Source organism: Bombina bombina, chromosome 8 (assembly GCF_027579735.1).
Source record: "Bombina bombina isolate aBomBom1 chromosome 8, aBomBom1.pri, whole genome shotgun sequence".
Lineage (NCBI taxonomy): Eukaryota > Metazoa > Chordata > Amphibia > Anura > Bombinatoridae > Bombina > Bombina bombina.
This window is the reverse complement of record NC_069506.1, coordinates 78,162,882-78,184,260: the sequence shown is the minus strand read 5'-3', so window position 1 is coordinate 78,184,260 and position 21,379 is coordinate 78,162,882. Positions and strand designations below refer to the sequence as shown.

Genomic DNA, 21,379 nt, shown 5'->3' with positions numbered 1-21,379 from the left:
TTAATATCAACGGAATGTAAGGGTTCAAACGGAACCCCCTGAAGAACTGAAAGAACTAAATTGAGACTCCAAGGAGGAGTCAAAGGTTTGTAAACAGGCTTGATTCTAACCAGAGCCTGAACAAAGGCTTGAACATCTGGCACAGCTGCCAGCTTTTTGTGAAGTAATACCGACAAGGCAGAAATCTGTCCCTTCAGGGAACTTGCAGATAATCCTTTTTCCAATCCTTCTTGAAGGAAGGATAGAATCCTAGGAATCTTAACCTTGTCCCAAGGGAATCCTTTAGATTCACACCAACAGATATATTTTTTCCAAATTTTATGGTAAATCTTTCTAGTCACAGGCTTTCTGGCCTGAACAAGAGTATCGATAACAGAATCTGAGAATCCTCGCTTCGATAAAATCAAGCGTTCAATCTCCAAGCAGTCAGCTGGAGTGAAACCAGATTCGGATGTTCGAACGGACCCTGAACAAGAAGGTCTCGTCTCAAAGGTAGCTTCCAAGGTGGAGCCGATGACATATTCACCAGATCTGCATACCAAGTCCTGCGTGGCCACGCAGGAGCTATCAAGATCACCGACGCCCTCTCCTGCTTGATCCTGGCTATCAGCCTGGGGATGAGAGGAAATGGCGGGAACACATAAGCTAGTTTGAAGGTCCAAGGTGCTACTAGTGCATCCACTAGAGCCGCCTTGGGATCCCTGGATCTGGCCCCGTAGCAAGGAACTTTGAAGTTCTGACGAGAGGCCATCAGATCCATGTCTGGAATGCCCCACAGGTGAGTGACTTGGGCAAAGATTTCCGGATGGAGTTCCCACTCCCCCGGATGCAATGTCTGCCGACTCAGAAAATCCGCTTCCCAATTTTCCACTCCTGGGATGTGGATAGCAGACAGGTGGCAGGAGTGAGACTCCGCCCAAAGAATAATTTTGGTTACTTCTTCCATCGCTAGGGAACTCCTTGTTCCCCCCTGATGGTTGATGTACGCAACAGTCGTCATGTTGTCTGATTGAAACCGTATGAACCTGGTCCTCGCAAGCTGGGGCCAGGCCTGGAGAGCATTGAATATCGCTCTCAGTTCCAGAATATTTATCGGTAGAAGAGATTCTTCCCGAGACCAAAGACCCTGAGCTTTCAGGGATCCCCAGACCGCGCCCCAGCCTATCAGACTGGCGTCGGTCGTGACAATGACCCACTCTGGTCTGTGGAACATCATCCCTTGAGACAGATTGTCCAGGGACAGCCACCAACGGAGTGAGTCTCTGGTTCTCTGATTTACTTGTATCTTCGGAGACAAGTCTGTATAGTCCCCATTCCACTGACTGAGCATGCACAGTTGTAATGGTCTTAGATGAATGCGCGCAAAAGGAACTATGTCCATCGCCGCCACCATCAACCCGATCACTTCCATGCACTGAGCTATGGAAGGAAGAGGAACGGAATGAAGTATCCGACAAGAGTCCAGAAGCTTTGTTTTTCTGGCCTCTGTTAGAAAGATCCTCATTTCTAAGGAGTCTATAATTGTTCCCAAGAAGGGAACCCTTGTTGACGGGGATAGAGAACTCTTTTCCACGTTCACTTTCCAGCCGTGAGATCTGAGAAAGGCCAGGACAATGTCCGTGTGAGCCTTTGCTTGAGGAAGGGACGACGCTTGAATCAGAATGTCGTCCAGGTAAGGTACTACTGCAATGCCCCTTGGTCTTAGCACCGCTAGAAGGGACCCTAGTACCTTTGTGAAAATCCTTGGAGCAGTGGCTAATCCGAAAGGAAGCGCCACGAACTGGTAATGTTTGTCCAGGAATGCAAACCTTAGGAACCGATGATGTTCCTTGTGGATAGGAATATGTAGATACGCATCCTTTAAATCCACCGTGGTCATGAATTGACCTTCCTGGATGGAAGGAAGGATAGTTCGAATGGTTTCCATCTTGAACGATGGGACCTTGAGAAATTTGTTTAAGATCTTGAGATCTAGGATTGGTCTGAACGTTCCCTCTTTTTTTGGGAACTATGAACAGATTGGAGTAGAACCCCATCCCTTGTTCTCTTAATGGAACAGGATGAATCACTCCCATTTTTAACAGGTCTTCTACACAATGTAAGAACGCCTGTCTTTTTATGTGGTCTGAAGACAACTGCGACCTGTGGAACCTCCCCCTTGGGGGAAGTCCCTTGAATTCCAGAAGATAACCCTGGGAGACTATTTCTAGCGCCCAAGGATCCAGAACATCTCTTGCCCAAGCCTGAGCGAAGAGAGAGAGTCTGCCCCCCACCAGATCCGGTCCCGGATCGGGGGCCAATATTTCATGCTGTCTTGGTAGCAGTGGCAGGTTTCTTGGCCTGCTTTCCCTTGTTCCAGCCTTGCATTGGTCTCCAAGCTGGCTTGGCCTGAGAAGTATTACCCTCTTGCTTAGAGGACGTAGCACCTTGGGCTGGTCCGTTTTTACGAAAGGGACGAAAATTAGGTCTATTTTCTGCCTTGAAGGGCCGATCCTGAGGAAGGGCGTGGCCCTTACCCCCAGTGATATCAGAGATAATCTCTTTCAAGTCAGGACCAAACAGCGTTTTCCCCTTGAAAGGAATGTTTAGTAGCTTGTTCTTGGAAGACGCATCAGCCGACCAAGATTTCAACCAAAGCGCTCTGCGCGCCACAATAGCAAACCCAGAGTTCTTAGCCGCTAACTTAGCCAATTGCAAAGAGGCGTCTAGAGTGAAAGAATTAGCCAATTTGAGAGCATTGATTCTGTCCATAATCTCCTCATAAGGAGGAGAGTCACTATCGAGCACCTTAAGCAGTTCATCAAACCAGAAATATGCGGCAGTAGTGACAGGGACAATGCATGAAATGGGTTGTAGAAGGTAACCCTGCTGAACAAACATCTTTTTAAGCAAACCTTCTAATTTTTTATCCATAGGATCTTTGAAAGCACAACTATCCTCTATGGGAATAGTGGTGCGTTTGTTTAAAGTAGAAACCGCTCCCTCGACCTTGGGGACTGACTGCCATAAGTCCTTTCTGGGGTCGACCATAGGAAACAATTTTTTAAATATGGGGGGAGGGACGAAAGGAATACCGGGCCTTTCCCATTCTTTATTAACAATGTCCGCCACCCGCTTGGGTATAGGAAAAGCTTCTGGGAGCCCCGGCACCTCTAGGAACTTGTCCATTTTACATAGTTTCTCTGGGATGACTAAATTTTCACAATCATCCAGAGTGGATAATACCTCCTTAAGCAAAATGCGGAGATGTTCCAATTTAAATTTAAATGTAATCACATCAGATTCAGCCTGCTGAGAAATGTTCCCTAAATCAGTAATTTCTCCCTCAGACAAAACCTCCCTGGCCCCCTCAGATTGGGTTAGGGGCCCTTCAGAGATATTAATATCAGCGTCGTCATGCTCTTCAGTAACTAAAACAGAGCAGCCACGCTTACGCTGACAAGGGTTAATTTTGGCTAAAATGTTTTTGACAGAATTATCCATTACAGCCGTTAATTGTTGCATAGTAAGGAGTATTGGCGCGCTAGATGTACTAGGGGCCTCCTGAGTGGGCAAGACTCGTGTAGACGAAGGAGGGAATGATGCAGTACCATGCTTACTCCCCTCACTTGAGGAATCATCTTGGGCATCATTGTCATTATCACATAAATCACATTTATTTAAATGAATAGGAATTCTGGCTTCCCCACATTCAGAACACAGTCTATCTGGTAGTTCAGACATGTTAAACAGGCATAAACTTGATCAGAAAGTACAAAAAACGTTTTAAAATAAAACCGTTACTGTCACTTTAAATTTTAAACTGAACACACTTTATTACTGCAATTGCGAAAAAACATGAAGGAATTGTTCAAAATTCACCAAATTTTCACCACAGCGTCTTAAAGCCTTGAAAATATTGCACACCAATTTTGGAAGCTTTAACCCTTAAAATAACGGAACCGGAGCCGTTTTAAGCTTTAAACCCCTTTACAGTCCCTGGTATCTGCTTTGCTGAGACCCAACCAAACCCAAAGGGGAATACGATACCAAATGACGCCTTCAGAAGTCCTTTATAAGTATCAGAGCTCCTCTCACATGCGACTGCATGCCATGCCTCTCAAAAACAAGTGCGCAACACCGGCGCGAAAATGAGACTCTGCCTATGCTTTGGGAAAGCCCCTAAAGAATAAGGTGTCTAAAACAGTGCCTGCCGATATTATTATATCAAAATACCCAGATAAAATGATTCCTCAAGGCTAAATATGTGTTAATAATCAATCGATTTAGCCCAGAAAAAGTCTACAGTTTAAATAAGCCCTTGTGAAGCCCTTATTTACAATCGTAATAAACATGGCTTACCGGATCCCATAGGGAAAATGACAGCTTCCAGCATTACATCGTCTTGTTAGAATGTGTCATACCTCAAGCAGCAAGGGACTGCAAACTGTTCCCCCAACTGAAGTTAATTGCTCTCAACAGTCCTGTGTGGAACAGCCATGGATTTTAGTTACGGTTGCTAAAATCATTTTCCTCATACAAACAGAATTCTTCATCTCTTTTCTGTTTCTGAGTAAATAGTACGTACCAGCACTATTTGAAAATAACAAACTCTTGATTGAATAATGAAAAACTACAGTTAAACACTAAAAAACTCTAAGCCATCTCCGTGGAGATGTTGCCTGTACAACGGCAAAGAGAATGACTGGGGTAGGCGGAGCCTAGGAGGGATCATGTGACCAGCTTTGCTGGGCTCTTTGCCATTTCCTGTTGGGGAAGAGAATATCCCACAAGTAAGGATGACGCCGTGGACCGGACACACCTATGTTGGAGAAAGGAGAAACTATAGGGTGCAGTGGTGACTGAAGTTTTTTAAATAAAAATATACTACCTGTCTTAAATAGACAGGGCAGGCCGTGGACTTGATACATCACAAGAGAAAGAAATTTATCAGGTAAGCATAAATTCTGTTTTCTCTTGTAAGATGTATCGAGTCCACGGATTCATCCATACTTATGGGATACCAATACCAAAGCTTTAGGACACGGATGAAGGGTGGGACAAGACAGGTACCTTAAACGGAAGGCACCACTGCTTGTAGAACCTTTCTCCCAAAAATAGCCTCTGAAGAAGCAAAAGTATCAAATTTGTAAAATTTGGAAAAAGTATGAAGCGAAGACCAAGTCGCCACCTTACAAATCTGTTCAACAGAAGCCTAATTTTTAAAAGCCCATGTGGAAGCCACTGCTCTAGTAGAATGAGCAGTAATTCTTTCAGGAGGCTGCTGGCCAGCAGTCTCATAAGCCAAACGGATGAAGCTTTTCAGCCAAAAGTAAAGAGAGGTAGCCATAGCCTTTTGACCTCTCCGCTTACCAGAATAAACAACAAACAATGAAGATGTTTGACAGAAATCTTTAGTTGCTTGTAAGTAGAACTTTAAAGCACGAACCACATCAAGATTGTGCAACAGACGTTCCTTCTTTGATGAAGGATTAGGACACAGAGAAGGCAAAACAATCTCCTGATTGATATTCCTATTAGAAACAACCTTAGGAAGAAACCCAGGTTTGGTACGCAAAACCACCTTATCTGCATGGAAAACTAGGTAAGGTGAGTCACACTGTAAAGCAGATAACTCAGAAACTCTTCGAGCCGAAGAGATAGCTACTAAAAACAAAACTTTCCAAGATAGAAGCTTAATATCTATGGAATGCATAGGTTCAAACGGAACCCCTTGAAGAACATTAAGAACCAAATTTAGGCTCCATGGTGGAGCAACAGGTTTAAATACAAGCTTGATCCTGACCAAGGCCTGACTAAACGCTTGAACGTCTGGGACATCTGCCAGACGTTTGTGTAAAAGAATAGACAAAGCAGATATTTGTCCTTTTAAGGAACTAACTGATAATCCCTTCTCCAATCCTTCTTGGAGAAAGGACAAAATTCTAGGAATCCTAATCTTACTCCATGAGTAACCCTTGGATTCACACCAACAAAGATATCTACGCCAAATCTTATGATAGATTTTCCTGGTGACAGGCTTTCTAGCCTGAATCAGGGTATCAATGACCGACTCAGAGAAACCACGCTTTGATAGAATCAGGTGTTCAATCTCCAAGCAGTCAGATGCAGAGAAGTTAGATTTGGATGCTTGAATGGACCTTGGATTAGAAGGTCCTGCCTCATTGGCAGAGTCCACGGTGGAACAGATGACATGTCCACCAGGTCTGCATACCAAGTCCTGCGTGGCCACGCAGGCGCTATCAGAATCACCGAAGCTCTCTCTTGCTTGATTCTGGCAACCAGACGTGGGAGGAGAGGAAACGGTGGAAATACATAAGCCAGATTGAAGGACCAGGGCACTGCTAGAGCATCTATCAGTACCGCCTGGGGATCCCGGGACCTGGACCCGTAACAAGGAAGTTTGGCGTTCTGTCGGGACGCCATCAGATCCAATTCTGGTGTGCCCCATAGCTGAGTTAGCTGGACAAATACCTCCGGATGGAGCTCCCACTCCCCCGGATGAAAAGTCTGACGACTTAGGAAATCTGCCTCCCAGTTTTCTACCCCTGGGATATGGATTGCTGAGAGATGGCAAGAGTGATCCTCCGCCCATCAGATTATTTTGGTTACCTCCATCATCGCTAGAGAACTCCGTGTTCCTCCTTGATGATTGATATAGGCTACAGTCGTGATGTTGTCCGACTGAAATCTGATGAATTCGGCCGTAGCTAGCTGAGGCCATGCCTGAAGCGCATTGAATATCGCTCTCAGTTCTAGAATGTTTATCGGGAGGAGAGATTCCTCCCGAGACCATAAGCCCTGTGCTTTCAGGGATTTCCAGACTGCACCCCAGCCTAGCAGGCTGGCATCTGTCGTTACTATGAGCCACTCTGGCCTGTGGAAAACACATTCCCTGAGACAACCACCAGAGAAGAGAATCTCTGGTCTCTTGGTCCAGATGCAGTTGAGGAGATAAATCTGCATAATCCCCATTACACTGTTTGAGCATGCATAGTTGCAGTGGTCTGAGGTGTAGGCGGGCATAAGGAACTATGTCCATTGCCGCTACCATGAGTCCGATTACCTCCATACACTGAGCCACTGATGGCCGAGGAATGGAATGAAGAGCTCGGCAAGTGATTAAAAGTTTTGATTTTCTGACCTCCGTCAGAAATATTTTCATTTCTACCGAGTCTATCAGATTCCCTAGGAAGGAAACTCTTGTGAGAGGGATGAGAGAACTATTTTTTATGTTCACCTTCCATCCGTGAGATCTCAGAAAAGCCAACACGATGTCCGTGTGAGACTTGGCTAGCTGGAAAGTCGACGCCTGAATTAAGATGTCGTCTAGATAAGGCGCCACTGCTATACCCCGCGGTCTTAGAACCGCCAAAAGGGACCCTAGCACCTTTGTGAAAATTCTGGGAGCCGTGGCCAACCCGAAAGGAAGGGCCACAAACTGGTAATGCCTGTCCAGAAAGGCGAATCTGAGGAATTGATGATGATCTCTGTGAATAGGGATGTGTAGATACGCATCCTTTAAATCCACAGTAGTCATATATTGACCCTCCTGGATCAGAGGAAGAATAGTCCGAATAGTCTCCATCTTGAAAGATGGTACTCTGAGGAATTTGTTTAGAATTTTGAGATCCAAGATCGGTCTGAAAGTTCCCTCTTTTTTGGGAACCACAAACAGGTTGGAGTAATAACCTAGCCCTTGTTCCGCTCTTGGAACTGGGCGGATCACTCCCATGGTATGTAGGTCTTCTACACAGCGTAAGAACACCTCTCTCTTTGTCTGGTTTGCAGACAATTGAGAAATCTGAAATCTCCCCCTTGGGGGGGGGGGGAGTCTTTGAAGTCCAGAAGATATCCTTGGGACACAATTTCTAAAGCCCAGGAATCGTGAAAATCTCTTGCCCAAGCCTGAGCGAAGAGAGAGAGTCTGCCCCCTACTAGATCCGGTCCCGGATCGGGGACTACCCCTTCATGCTGTCTTAGAGGCAGCAGCAGGCTTCTTGGCCTGTTTACCTTTGTTCCAAGCCTGGTTAGGTCTCCAGACTGACTTGGATTGGACAGAATTCCCCTCTTGCTTTGCTGCAGGGGAAGCTGAAGCGGGACCTTTGAAGTTCCGAAAGGAACGGAAATTATTTTGTTTGGTCCTCATCTTATTTGTTTTATCCTGAGGGAGGGCATGGCCTTTCCCTCCAGTGATGTCTGAAATAATTTCTTTCAGTGTAGGCCCGAATAGGGTCTTTCCTTTGAAAGGGATGTTCAACAACTTAGATTTTGATGACACATCAGCAGACCAGGACTTAAGCCATAACGCCCTGCGTGCTAAAATGGCAAACCCTGAATTCTTTGCCGCTTATTTAGCCATTTGGAAATCTGTAATGAAAGAATTAGCCAACTTAAGGGCCTTAATTCTATCCATAATATCCTCTAATGGAGTCTCCACCAGGAGAGCCTCTTCTAGAGCCTCAAACCAGAAAGCAGCTGCAGTAGTTACAGGAACAATGCATGCAATAGGTTGGAGAAGAAAACCTTGATGAACAAAAAATTTCTTTAGGAGACCCTCTAATTTTTTTATCCATAGGATCTTTGAAAGCACAACTTTCTTCGATAGGTATAGTTGTACGCTTAGCAAGAGTAGAAATAGCTCCCTCCACCTTAGGAACAGTCTGCCACGAGTCCTGTATGGTGTCAGATATGGGAAACATTTTCTTAAAAACAGGAGGGGGAGCGAACAGAATACCTGGTCTATCCCACTCCTTAGTAACAATAGTTACAATCCTCTTAGGGACTGGAAAAACATCAGTGTAAACAGGAACCTCTAAGTATCTGTCCATTTTACACAATTTCTCTGGGACCACTATAGGGTCACAATCGTCTAGAGTAGCTAATACCTCCTTGAGCAATAAGCGGAGGTGTTCAAGCTTAAATTTAAAGGCCGTCATATCAGAATCTGTCTGAGGGAGCGTCTTTCCTGAATCAGAAATCTCTCCCTCAGATAACAAATCCCTTACCCCTACTTCAGAACATTGTGAGGGTATATCGGATACGGCTACTAAAGCGTCAGACGGCTCAGCATTTGTTCTTAACCCAGAGCTGTTACGCGTTCCTTCTCCCTCAGATAACAAATCCCTTACCCCTACTTCAGAACATTGTGAGGGTATATCGGATACGGCTACTAAAGCGTCAGACGGCTCAGCATTTGTTCTTAACCCAGAGCTGTTACGCTTTCCTTGTAAACCAGGCAGTTTAGAGAAAACCTCTGTGAGGGTTTTATTCATAACTATGCCCATGTCTTGTAAAGTAAATGAATTTGACGCATTAGAGGTACTTGGCGTCACTTGTGCGGGCGTTACTGGTTGTGACACTTGGGGAGAGCTAGATGCTAAACCCTCATTTCCTTCTGAGAATCATCTATTGCAATATTTTTAAGTGCTAAAATATGCTCTTTATAATTTATAGACATATTAGTGCAAGTGGGACACATTCTAAGAGGGGGTTCCACAATGGCTTCTAAACACATAGAACAAGGATTTTCCTTGGTGTCAGACATGTTAAACAGGCTAGCAATGAAACAAACAAGCTTGGAAAACACTTTAATCAAAGAAAATTACACTTTAAACAAAAACGGTACGGTGCCTTTAAGAGAAAAAAAGCTGCACAAACACTGCAAAACAGTGTAAAAAAGCAGTAAACAAAACGAAATTTTTACAGTAGCATCATAAAGCCTTAGTAACTTTGCACCACTATGCAAATAAACAATTAACCCCTTAATGTAAAAACCGGATTGAAAAAACTTCAAAACCGGTAAAATAACGTTCAGCACCTTGCCACAGCTCTACTGTGGCGCCTACCTGCCCTTTAGGAACGATTTGTGGGGGAAAAAACTCTTTACAGCCCTCAAATACAGCAGGAATCTCTGGAGAAATAGCTGGATGCTTCTGAGGTAAATAAACTGTAAACAGGCCCCTCCCACCTCACTCGATGTTATGGGGCCTAAAAGAAACACCACAGAGTGTTTCTTAAACTAGCCATGTGGGTTAACAAGCCACAAAGACCCCTTAAAGTGCCTCAAAAAACGTTTTATTTGTAATTAAACCAAAACGTTTTTTCCTATTAGTGTCACCAGTAACTATGAGCCATTTATGCAAGCTTGGATTCCTCTTTTACTGAATACAGCTTACCTTTCCCTCATGGGGATATTGCCAGCCTTTTCTAGAAATAACACAGTCTGTCTAGAAAAATATAGACTGAACATACCTTAATGCAGTTTATCCTGCAAACTGTTCCCCCAACTGAAGTTTTCCTGTACTCTTCAGCCCTTGTGAGAACAGCAGTGGATCTTAGTTACAAAATGCTAAGATCATCATCCTCCTTGCAGAAATCTTCATCCCTTTTCTGCCAGAGAGTAAATAGTACACACCGGTACCATTTAAAATAACAAACTTTTGCTTGAGAAAATAAAAACTAACATTTTTGTCACCACACTCCCTTTGCCCTTCCTAGCAGTTAAGCAGGCAGAGAGAATGACTGGGGGGTGGAGCTAAGGGAGGAGCTATATGGACAGCTCTGCTGTGGGTACTCTCTCTGCCACTTCCTGTAGGGAAGGAGAATATCCCATAAGTATGGATGAATCCGTGGACTCGATACATCTTACAAGAGAAATAGTAAGAAGCTATTGGTGTTATTAAACTTTTTTTAATTCTTGCACATACATACTGTTACTTGTAAATACATTTCGTTATTATATAATTTATGTGTCCGTATCTCTTAAAACAAGTTAGTTTAACCTCCTGTTTGCTAGTACAACTGAATTACTGTGTCGCGAAATGATGTAGGTCTAAAAAGTGTGTCACCAACATGAAAAGTTTGGAAAGCTCTGCTTTACACAGTAGGGGGCATTTAATAAACACTTTTCAAAATAAAGTAAAAAAAACAACTAACAGATTTGGCCTCTAAAACTAAAAAAAATACTAAAATTGGAGACAATTTAACAACAGAACAACGTAGAGCCCCAAAAGAACCTGAAGATAATGATCAAATATGGATCACTCAAGAGGACAAAGGAGCCATTGTGGTGGTTAATACAAGTAACTATTTACAGGAGGCATACAGACAATGGAACACAGACCTCTACATAGAATTTACTTGTGATCCAACTAGCCATTTTAAAAAGGACATGACTGACATATTTGACACAGCAATAGAGGGAGGTTTTATGACCTCAGACTTGATTACCTACTTAACAGTGGACAATCCCGAAGTACCTATATGTAAAATGGCACCAAAAATACATAAAACCTTATCTAATCCCCAGGTTGGGTGACAGTGGCAGGAATTGACTTACTTTTTGATAAATTGGGTGAATGGCGACCATATTTAACAACCAGTGGTCACTGCCCTACCTGGATATATAAAAGACAGTACTTATGTGATTCAACAATTAGATAAAGTAACCAGGATGAAACAATACAACTGGTTCACGATTGATGTAATAGCCCTCTAATCTAGTATCCCTCATAGAATTAGTCTAACAGCCTAAGATTAAATGCTTAGAAGATATACACAGGAGTTTATCAACTTCATTGTGCATATTATGGAATTTTTACTAACACAAAAACATAATTTATGCTTACCTGATAAATTCCTTTCTCCTGTAGTGTGATCAGTCCACGGGTCATCATTACTTGTGGGATATTAACTGCTCCCCTACAGGAAGTGCAAGAGGATTCACCCAGCAGAGCTGCTATATAGCTCCTCCCCTCTACGTCACCTCCAGTCATTCGACCAAGGACCAATGAGAAAGGAGAAGCCAAAGGGTGTAGTGGTGACTGTAGTATAACTTAAAAAGTATTTGCCTGCCGTAAAAAACACAGGGCGGGCCGTGGACTGATCACACTACAGGAGAAAGGAATTTATCAGGTAAGCATAAATTATGTTTTCTCCTGTTAAGTGTGATCAGTCCACGGGTCATCATTACTTGTGGGATACCAATACCAAAGCAAAAGTACACGGATGACGGGAGGGACAGGCAGGCTCTTTATACAGAAGGAACCACTGCCTGAAGAACCTTTCTCCCAAAAATAGCCTCCGAAGAAGCAAAAGTGTCAAATTTGTAAAATTTGGAAAAAGTATGAAGCGAAGACCAAGTTGCAGCCTTGCAAATCTGTTCAACAGAGGCCTCATTCTTAAAGGCCCAAGTGGAAGCCACAGCTCTAGTGGAATGAGCTGTAATTCTTTCAGGAGGCTGCTGTCCAGCAGTCTCATAAGCTAAACGAATTATGCTACGAAGCCAAAGAGAGAGAGAGGTAGCAGAAGCTTTTTGACCTCTCCTCTGACCAGAGTAGACGACAAACAGGGAAGACGTTTGTCGAAAATCTTTAGTTGCCTGTAAATAAAATTTAAGGGCACGAACTACATCCAGATTGTGCAAAAGACGTTCCTTCCTTGAAGAAGGATTTGGGCACAAGGATGGAACAACAATCTCCTGATTGATATTCCTGTTAGTGACTACCTTAGGTAAGAACCCAGGTTTAGTACGCAGAACTACCTTATCCGAGTGAAAAATCAAATAAGGAGAATCACAATGTAAGGCTGATAACTCAGAGACTCTTCGAGCCGAGGAAATAGCCATTAAAAATAGAACTTTCCAAGATAACAACTTTATATCAATGGAATGAAGGGGTTCAAACGGAACGCCCTGTAAAACGTTAAGAACAAGGTTTAAACTCCATGGTGGAGCCACAGCTTTAAACACAGGTTTAATCCTGGCCAAAGCCTGACAAAAAGCCTGAACGTCTGGAACTTCTGACAGACGTTTGTGTAACAGAATGGACAGAGCTGAGATCTGTCCCTTTAAGGAACTAGCGGATAACCCCTTTTCTAAACCTTCTTGTAGAAAAGACAATATCCTAGGAATCCTAACCTTACTCCAAGAGTAACCTTTGGATTCGCACCAATATAGGTATTTACGCCATATTTTATGGTAAATCTTTCTGGTAACAGGCTTCCTAGCCTGTATTAAGGTATCAATAACTGACTCAGAAAAGCCACGCTTTGATAAAATCAAGCGTTCAATTTCCAAGCAGTCAGCTTCAGAGAAGTTAGATTTTGATGTTTGAAAGGACCCTGAATCAGAAGGTCCTGTTTCAGAGGTAACGACCAAGGTGGACAGAATGACATGTCCACCAGATCTGCATACCAAGTCCTGCGTGGCCATGCAGGCGCTATTAGAATCACTGATGCTTTCTCCTGTTTGATTCTGGCAATCAATCGAGGAAGCATCGGGAAAGGTGGAAACACATAAGCCATCCTGAAGGTCCATGGTGCTGTCAAGGCATCTATCAGGACCGCTCCCGGATCCCTGGATCTGGACCCGTAACGCGGAAGCTTGGCGTTCTGTCGAGACGCCATGAGATCTATCTCTGGTTTGCCCCAACGTCGAAGTATTTGGGCAAAGACCTCTGGATGAAGTTCCCACTCCCCCGGATGAAAAGTCTGACGACTTAAGAAATCCGCCTCCCAGTTCTCCACTCCCGGGATGTGGATTGCAGACAGGTGGCAAGAGTGAGACTCTGCCCAGCGAATTATCTTCGATACTTCCATCATTGCTAGGGAGCTTCTTGTCCCTCCCTGATGGTTGATATAAGCTACAGTCGTGATGTTGTCCGACTGGAACCTGATGAACCCCCGAGTTGTTAACTGGGGCCAAGCCAGAAGAGCATTGAGGACTGCTCTCAATTCCAGAATGTTTATTGGAAGGAGACTCTCCTCCTGATTCCATAGTCCCTGAACCTTCAGAGAATTCCAGACAGCGCCCCAACCTAGTAGGCTGGCGTCTGTTGTTACAATTGTCCAGTCTGGCCTGCTGAATGGCATCCCCCTGGACAGATGTGGCCGATAAAGCCACCATAGAAGAGAATTTCTGGTCTCTTGATTCAGATTTAGAGTGGGGGACAAATCTGAGTAATCCCCATTCCACTGACTTAGCATGCACAATTGCAGTGGTCTGAGATGTAGGCGTGCAAAAGGAACTATGTCCATTGCTGCTACCATTAGTCCGATTACCTCCATGCATTGAGCTACTGACGGGTGTTGAATGGAATGAAGGACACGGCATGCATTTTGAAGTTTTGTTAACCTGTCCTCTGTCAGGTAAATCTTCATTTCTACAGAATCTATCAGAGTCCCCAGGAAGGGAACTCTTGTGAGTGGAAAGAGAGAACTTTTCTCTTCGTTCACCTTCCATCCATGCGACCTTAGAAATGCCAGTACTATCTCTGTATGAGACTTGGCAGTTTGAAAGCTTGAAGCTTGTATCAGTATGTCGTCTAGGTACGGAGCTACTGAAATTCCTCGCGGTCTTAGTACCGCCAGAAGAGTGCCCAGAACCTTTGTGAAGATTCTTGGAGCCGTAGCCAATCCGAATGGAAGAGCTACAAACTGGTAATGCCTGTCTAAAAAGGCAAACCTTAGATACCGGTAATGATTTCTGTGAATCGGTATGTGAAGGTAAGCATCCTTTAAATCCACTGTGGTCATGTACTGACCCTCTTGGATCATGGGCAAAATTGTTCGAATAGTTTCCATCTTGAACGATGGAACTCTTAGAAATTTGTTTAGGATCTTTAAATCCAAGATATAATCACCATAGTCCTCTCACACATCCTATCTAGTCGTTGGGTGCAAGAGAATGACTGGAGGTGACGTAGAGGGGAGGAGCTATATAGCAGCTCTGCTGGGTGAATCCTCTTGCACTTCCTGTAGGGGAGCAGTTAATATCCCACAAGTAATGATGACCCGTGGACTGATCACACTTAACAGGAGAAATTTCTTTACTTTTGAAGGAAATTTTTTTCTACAAAAGAAAGGAACTGCTATGGGGGCAAAATTTGCCCCCTCATATGAAAATATATTTATGGGGTAATTTGAAACCTAATACATATTTTCTAATGCTTCGCTCTTTTCAGATAATTTAATACTATATGGTAGATATATTGATTATGTGATCATCATTTGGAGAGATACTGATAAGTAAACTACAACAGTTTATGAATTATCTGAATGAAAATGAAGCTAATATAAAATTCACCTACAATACAGACAAACACAGAATATCTTTCTTAGACTTGGATATATCAGTGGATGTGAAAAAAAATCTTACAATAAAAAATAAAGTACACAAAAAAGAGACTGCAAGGAATACAAGATTAAGAGGTGAATCTTGTCACCCCAAACATACAATAAGGGGTATTTCAAGAGGCTAATTTATAAGACTAATGCATAATGCATTAATGCATAAAGTGCCAAACCATAGCTGAGAGTGTCTTAAGTAATGAAAACATACTTACCGAAAGACACCCATCCACATATAGCAGATAGCCAAACCAGTACTGAAACAGTTATCAGTAGAGGTAATGGAATATGAGAGTATATCGTCGATCTGAATAAGGGAGGTAGGAGATGAATCTCTACGACCGATAACAGAGAACCTATGAAATAGATCTCCCGTGAGGAAAACCATTGCATTCAATAGGTGATACTCCCTTCACATCCCTCTGACATTCACTGTACTCTGAGAGGAATCGGGCTTCAAAATGATGAGAAGCGCATATCAACGTAGAAATCTTAGCACAAGCTTACTTCACCACCTCCATAGGAGGCAAAGTTTGTAAAACTGAATTGTGGGTGTGGTGAGGGGTGTATTTATAGGCATTTTGAGGTTTGGGAAACTTTGCCCCTCCTGGTAGGATTGTATATCCCATACGTCACTAGCTCATGGACTCTTGCCAATTACATGAAAGAAATGCTCTAAGAACATTACTTATCAAAATCAATCACAAGCACTTATTGAGCAACTTATATCTAGGGGATACAAGAAAACAACACTGGATAAGGTTAGAAATTAAGTAGCTAGGATACCTAGAGTGGAACTTATACAATATATAGTAACAAAAAAATTGAAATCTACTTCCAAATGTTTTTTTGTTACTAGATATAGTAAACAATATAACAAGTACATGTAAAAGTTGTACTAATGTTTGTAAGTTCAGGACGTTTAGTTCTACAAACAATGGGTTAACATTCCCGGTCAATACCAGAATTACCTGTAATACAGATTATGTAATTTACCTTATAACATGTAAATTATGCCTGTTTCAATATGTAGAGGTTACTACTAGAGCCCTAAAAGATAGAATCAGGGACCACTTACTGGCAATAGAAGAACCTAATTCTAAAACTCCTATAGCCAACAATTTTCAAAAAGATGAACATGGTGTAAACTATTTTTCATTTTTGGGGATAAAACACATTAAAAAGGACCCCCTAGGAGGAGATAGGACTAAACTATTATTCCCTAGAGAGGTCTTCTGGATCTTTACTCTAAAGACCTGTCACCCAGAAGGTATCAGAGACTTATTTTTTTAAGAAAACTTTAAATTGCGTATCTATGGTGTCTTATAGGTGTAAAAAAAAGTAAACATAGTATCTATACATTTTAAATATACCTATATGAGCACCATGGAGATGCAAAAAAATATTTAGTGGGGGGGGGTGTTGAGGGAGAAGTCTTTTTTTTGTCCTCTGTCAGAAAAAAAACTACTGTTTATTTGAAATTCAGAGTAAGTGCTATTGCATTGTCTTTTTACTATAGACTTTTTAATTATGCAATTCTACTGCATTGAGTGGTCTTTTAAGCTAATATTTGCCTATCTAAAACTTTCTAAAACTTTCAAAAAGAGGGACAAAGACTAAGCTAAAATAAGCTAAAAATTAGTGGGCAATGCAAGGAAGTGGCTTCTAAGGCTAATAAGATACTAGCATGCATTAAAAGAGTCAGAAATACTAAAGATGGAGAATGTCAGTATCTATCAGGAATGCCTGCCATATTTGCTATTGTCCCTGTGTAATTGACTGTTAATAACGGTATCTATTGTTTGAGCTATTGAATCTATTGTAATAAAATTAATGTTTTGTAAGATTGTACAATTTGACATATGCTAATAAAAGCGTTTTCAACAAAAAAAAAGACTCAGAAATACAAGGGAGTAAAGCATAATTCTGTTGATTTATAAAATCCCTGGTAAGACCTCACCTTGAGTATGGAGTGCAGTTCTGGGAACCAATTTTAAAAAGGGGTATTGCAAAATTAGAAAAAAGTTCAGAGAAGGGCTTCTGAACTAATATTTAAATTATTAAATGGACAGTAAAGTCAAAATTAAACTTTCATTATTTGAATAGAATAGAACCTGCAATTTTAAACAACTTTCCAATTTACTTCTGTTATCAAATTTAGAGCTCAGGATTGTGCACGTCTTTAGAACTCTATGGCAGCAGTGTTTTGCAACATTGTATAGTTTTGCTGATTTTAAGACTCCTAATCAAGCCCCAAAGTTTTAGATGTATACTGATGTCTACAGATTCCTGCGGCTCCTGTTTGTATAATCTGTCTTTATATATGCAGGGAAGGGGGAAAGTGTCTGCTGTTCCTGTTATCCCAGCCCCTTTCAGTGAGTGTCTCAGTGTATCCTCATCAACAGTGTTAAACTGGGAGCTTCTAAGTAAGTTTTTAAAAGGTTTTATTCTGAATTCTTAGATCAGTATCTGTGCATATCTGTGAAGCTATATGAAGATTGGTGTACACTTTCCCTTAACAAGGGTTAAATTATCCAGTGTTATACTCCTTACCGACATATGATTCGATTCTTCTGGGTGCTCAAAATCGGTAAATTCATTCAAGTTCAAACCTTGAACGCCATCTCTGTCTGCATGCTCAAACCGCTTTTTGTCCTTCAAATGAATCTTAAAAAAAGGAAAATAAGCTATTCTTATTATTACTATCTTAGAAGAAACAATTGTACAAATTAAAACTTGACACACAAATATAATACATATGGTTGTTTTAAGGAAGAAAAATAAAGAAAATATATTAAACTCTTGCAATCGTATTTGCTCTTACCAGTCTAAAGGATTCCTCCTCATCATCTTGAAGAAAGGCATCTTCATCATATTCAATGATACGATCATACATATGAATATTATATTCTTCCCAGGTAACAATCCCATCACCATCCTTGTCAACATCGCTAAAATGCTCCTTTGTATCTTCTATGATATAATGCTTGAAAGCCTTCTGGATCCACAAACTTAGCTCATCTGAAGAATTGTGATATAGACAATTTTAAAGGTTTTATTTACATGCAAGTAGTTTATTCTAGATTTCCAAAGAAAATAATAAACATTTCCAAGTAATGTATTATAGGTTAGTTAGCTGTTGGAAAAACAAAAATCACTTGGTGGCGCTATATTGGCGATGTGTTTGGCATATGGTGGGGTGACATACGATCCCTTTTATATTTTGTTGCTGACTTAAAGGGACACTAAACCCAAATTTTTTTCTTTCATGATGCAAATAGAGCATGCCATTTTAAGCAACTTTCTAATTTATTACTATTATCAATTTTTCTTCGTTTTATTGCTATCTTTTAAAAAAAAAGCAGGAATGTAAACTTTAGGAGCCAGCCCATTTTAGGTTCAGCACCCTGGATAGTGCTTGCTTATTGGTGGCTACATTTAGCAAACCAATAAGCAAGCATAACCCAGGCTTTAAACCAAAAATGGGCCGGCTCCTAAGCTTTACATTCCTGCTTTTGTAACTAAAGATATAGAGATATGCAAGTGTAGTGTCTTACTTAAAATAGTGTGAGGTGTGTTCTGTAGATTTCTAGAGGACACAAAGAATACAATTGTGAACAACAGTGAAAAAGATATTGTGATTACCAGGACTTATATCCTGACTATACGAGATAAAGGGGAACTGTATCTGCTACGGGAAAAGTTCCAAGTGTTTTATAGTGCTAGTAGTCTCAAAACGAAAGAACAAGTGGAGGATGCTGTGTGTTCTTTCGTTCTTTTGTTTTGAGAATTGTAACACATGTAGTAATTTTTCTTCACTTTGCTACAATCCTTTTCACTGTGTTGTCATTATATATACTATATTTTATTGTATCAGTATAAGTTACTTTTTATAACACATTATTTCACTGCATTAGTATATGTAGCACATTTCTCTAGATCAATTGTAGCTGCTATTTTTACTACTAGCACTATAAAACACTTGGAACTTTTCCTGTAGCAGATACAGTTCCCCTTTTTTCTCGTATAGTCAGGATATAAGTCCTGGTAATCACAATATCTTTTTCACTGTTCTTCACAATTGTATTCTTTGTGTCCTCTAAAAATCTACAGAACACACCTCACACTATTTTAAGTAAGACACTACACTTGCAAATCTCTATATCGCCTCCCTTTCGGAGGGAGGCGCTCCTTTAAGCTTTTACATATTGTTTATCTGGAACGATTGTGTTAGGTTATCGTTCAAACCTAGTGAGCTTGTGCGGTTGTACACGTGGCGCAGATCACTGCATATTATTCACTTTTAACTAAAGATAGCAAGAGAATGAAGAAACATTGATAATAGTAGTAAATTAGAAAGTTGCTTAAAATTGCATGCTCTATCTGAATCATTAAAGAAAAAATGTAGGTTTAGTATCCCTTTAAACAATGCAGTAGCAGGGTTGGAATTTTTACTGACATGGAATGAAAAAATGGTGGTGTTTTTAGATACCAGGGTATACAAACAGGGAAAACAGCTAAAATTTGATTTGCATGTAAAATATACCGAGATAAATACTTTGTTTTACTTATAATAGGGGATTAGTACAATCACTTCCTAGAATGCATTGTAAGCGAAGAACATTTACAAGACAGCGTTTACAGGAAATGAAGCAGAAACTTGTGAGTGGGGGTACCCCCTAGATTTAAGTATAGATTGAAAAGTCTGTAACAAAAATATAAATAAAAATACAAAGGATACCAGAATGGTGTTTGTAACTCAGCATAGTGTATACAGTGACAAGGTGACTAAGATTTAAAAAAAAACATTGGCATATTTTACAAGATTGCAATCCACAAATTGAGGCTTTTCAACAAAGTCCATTAATGGCGTATCGAAGAGTTAGAAAAAAAGATCAATTGGTTAAATCCAATATTGGCCCAGAAAAGGGTCTAAAACAAACTTATTTAACAACTAAACCAAACAGGATGTTACCCTTGCATGGGTTGTGTGAGCTGTCACTCCATCATTAGTGGAGACAGTTTCACACACCCCAGCAGGGGCAACAAATACATATGTTGTTTATCTTATTAAGTGTCCATGTTCCTTGGTATATGTAGGAGAGACAATAAACAAGGTCAAAGACCGTATGAGTCAACATAGATCCAATATTAGGCGAGGTGACACACAAGCAGCAGTGTCATTTTATTTTTTACAAGCAGAACATCAAATTAGCCAGCTTTGCTGGCAAGTTATAGATCATGTGAAACCACTCAGGGGAGGTGGGGATTGAGAAAGGATGTTGAAACAACATTAATTATTTTGGATACATGAATTGGATACTATGGTACCAAAGGGCTTCAGTAGGGATTTTGATTGCTCTATTGTTTTATGATTCTAATACAATTTTGGAAAAATGTTTCAAGAGAATTAAGACAGTATATATTGATTAATCTGTATATGTCACATAGGTGAAAAAAAAATTGTTATATATATTTCTAGAGGAAGAGTTTACAAAAAGGTTGTTTTACCTGAACAAAAAATTTAATGTAATGTGGAATTTTAACCACAAGTAGGCGGTTTATAATAATGTATAAGATTATGCATACAGGTGTGTTGGAAGATAAGTTAGCAACTTCCTGTATAAAAAAAGCCAAAATTGTAGTAAAGGTGTATGCACCCGAAACGTTGCATGATTTATTTTAAAAATTATCCAAAAAAAGGAAAATATTTTATATCTAGATTGTAAGTTCCCACGGGAATAGGGCCCTCAATTCCCCCTGTATTTGTCTGTAAAATTTTGTCTTTTATTGTACTGTTTCTCAATTGTACTTTTTCCTTGATTGAGATTGGATATCACCGTTCTTGACTGGGTACAAGCTTACAAACATCAGTAATAATCAAGAAAACCAAGGCAAAAGCTGCACTTTCAAAAGGTGAAGAAAACTGTATTAACGTTTTGCGGCTCCTGCCCCTTTCTCAAGCTTGATAAAGGGGCAGGAGCCCCGAAACTTTGCCTGCTAATAAAGTTTTCTTCACCTTTTGCCTTGGTTTTCTTGATGTATGTTGGAGCTTGGGGAATGCTCTGAAAAGCTGGCACCCACTTGACTGTTTTCTAAAATGAAAATTCAGTAAGGACTTGGAGTGCATACTTATTTGTGAGTATACATCAGTAATAATATCAGATTTATATTCATTGACACAAAGTTTTTATAGGGAACTTTTAACTATTTTACAAATTATTTGGAATAGCCCATAGTAAAGTGAGAA

General features: G+C 40.9%; 1 protein-coding gene across 1 annotated transcript in view; it reads right to left on the bottom strand.

Annotated features, from left to right (window-relative positions):
• The window catches only part of RCN2 (reticulocalbin 2), a 107,941-nt gene that overhangs the window by 64,385 nt on the left and 22,177 nt on the right, over window positions 1–21,379 (bottom strand). The window contains exons 4-5 of the mRNA XM_053690419.1: window positions 17,954–18,150; window positions 17,683–17,796 (exon numbers count right to left, since the gene is read on the bottom strand). Coding sequence (XP_053546394.1) covers window positions 17,683–17,796; window positions 17,954–18,150 — 311 coding nt within the window. The remainder of the gene's footprint in view (window positions 1–17,682; window positions 17,797–17,953; window positions 18,151–21,379) is intronic.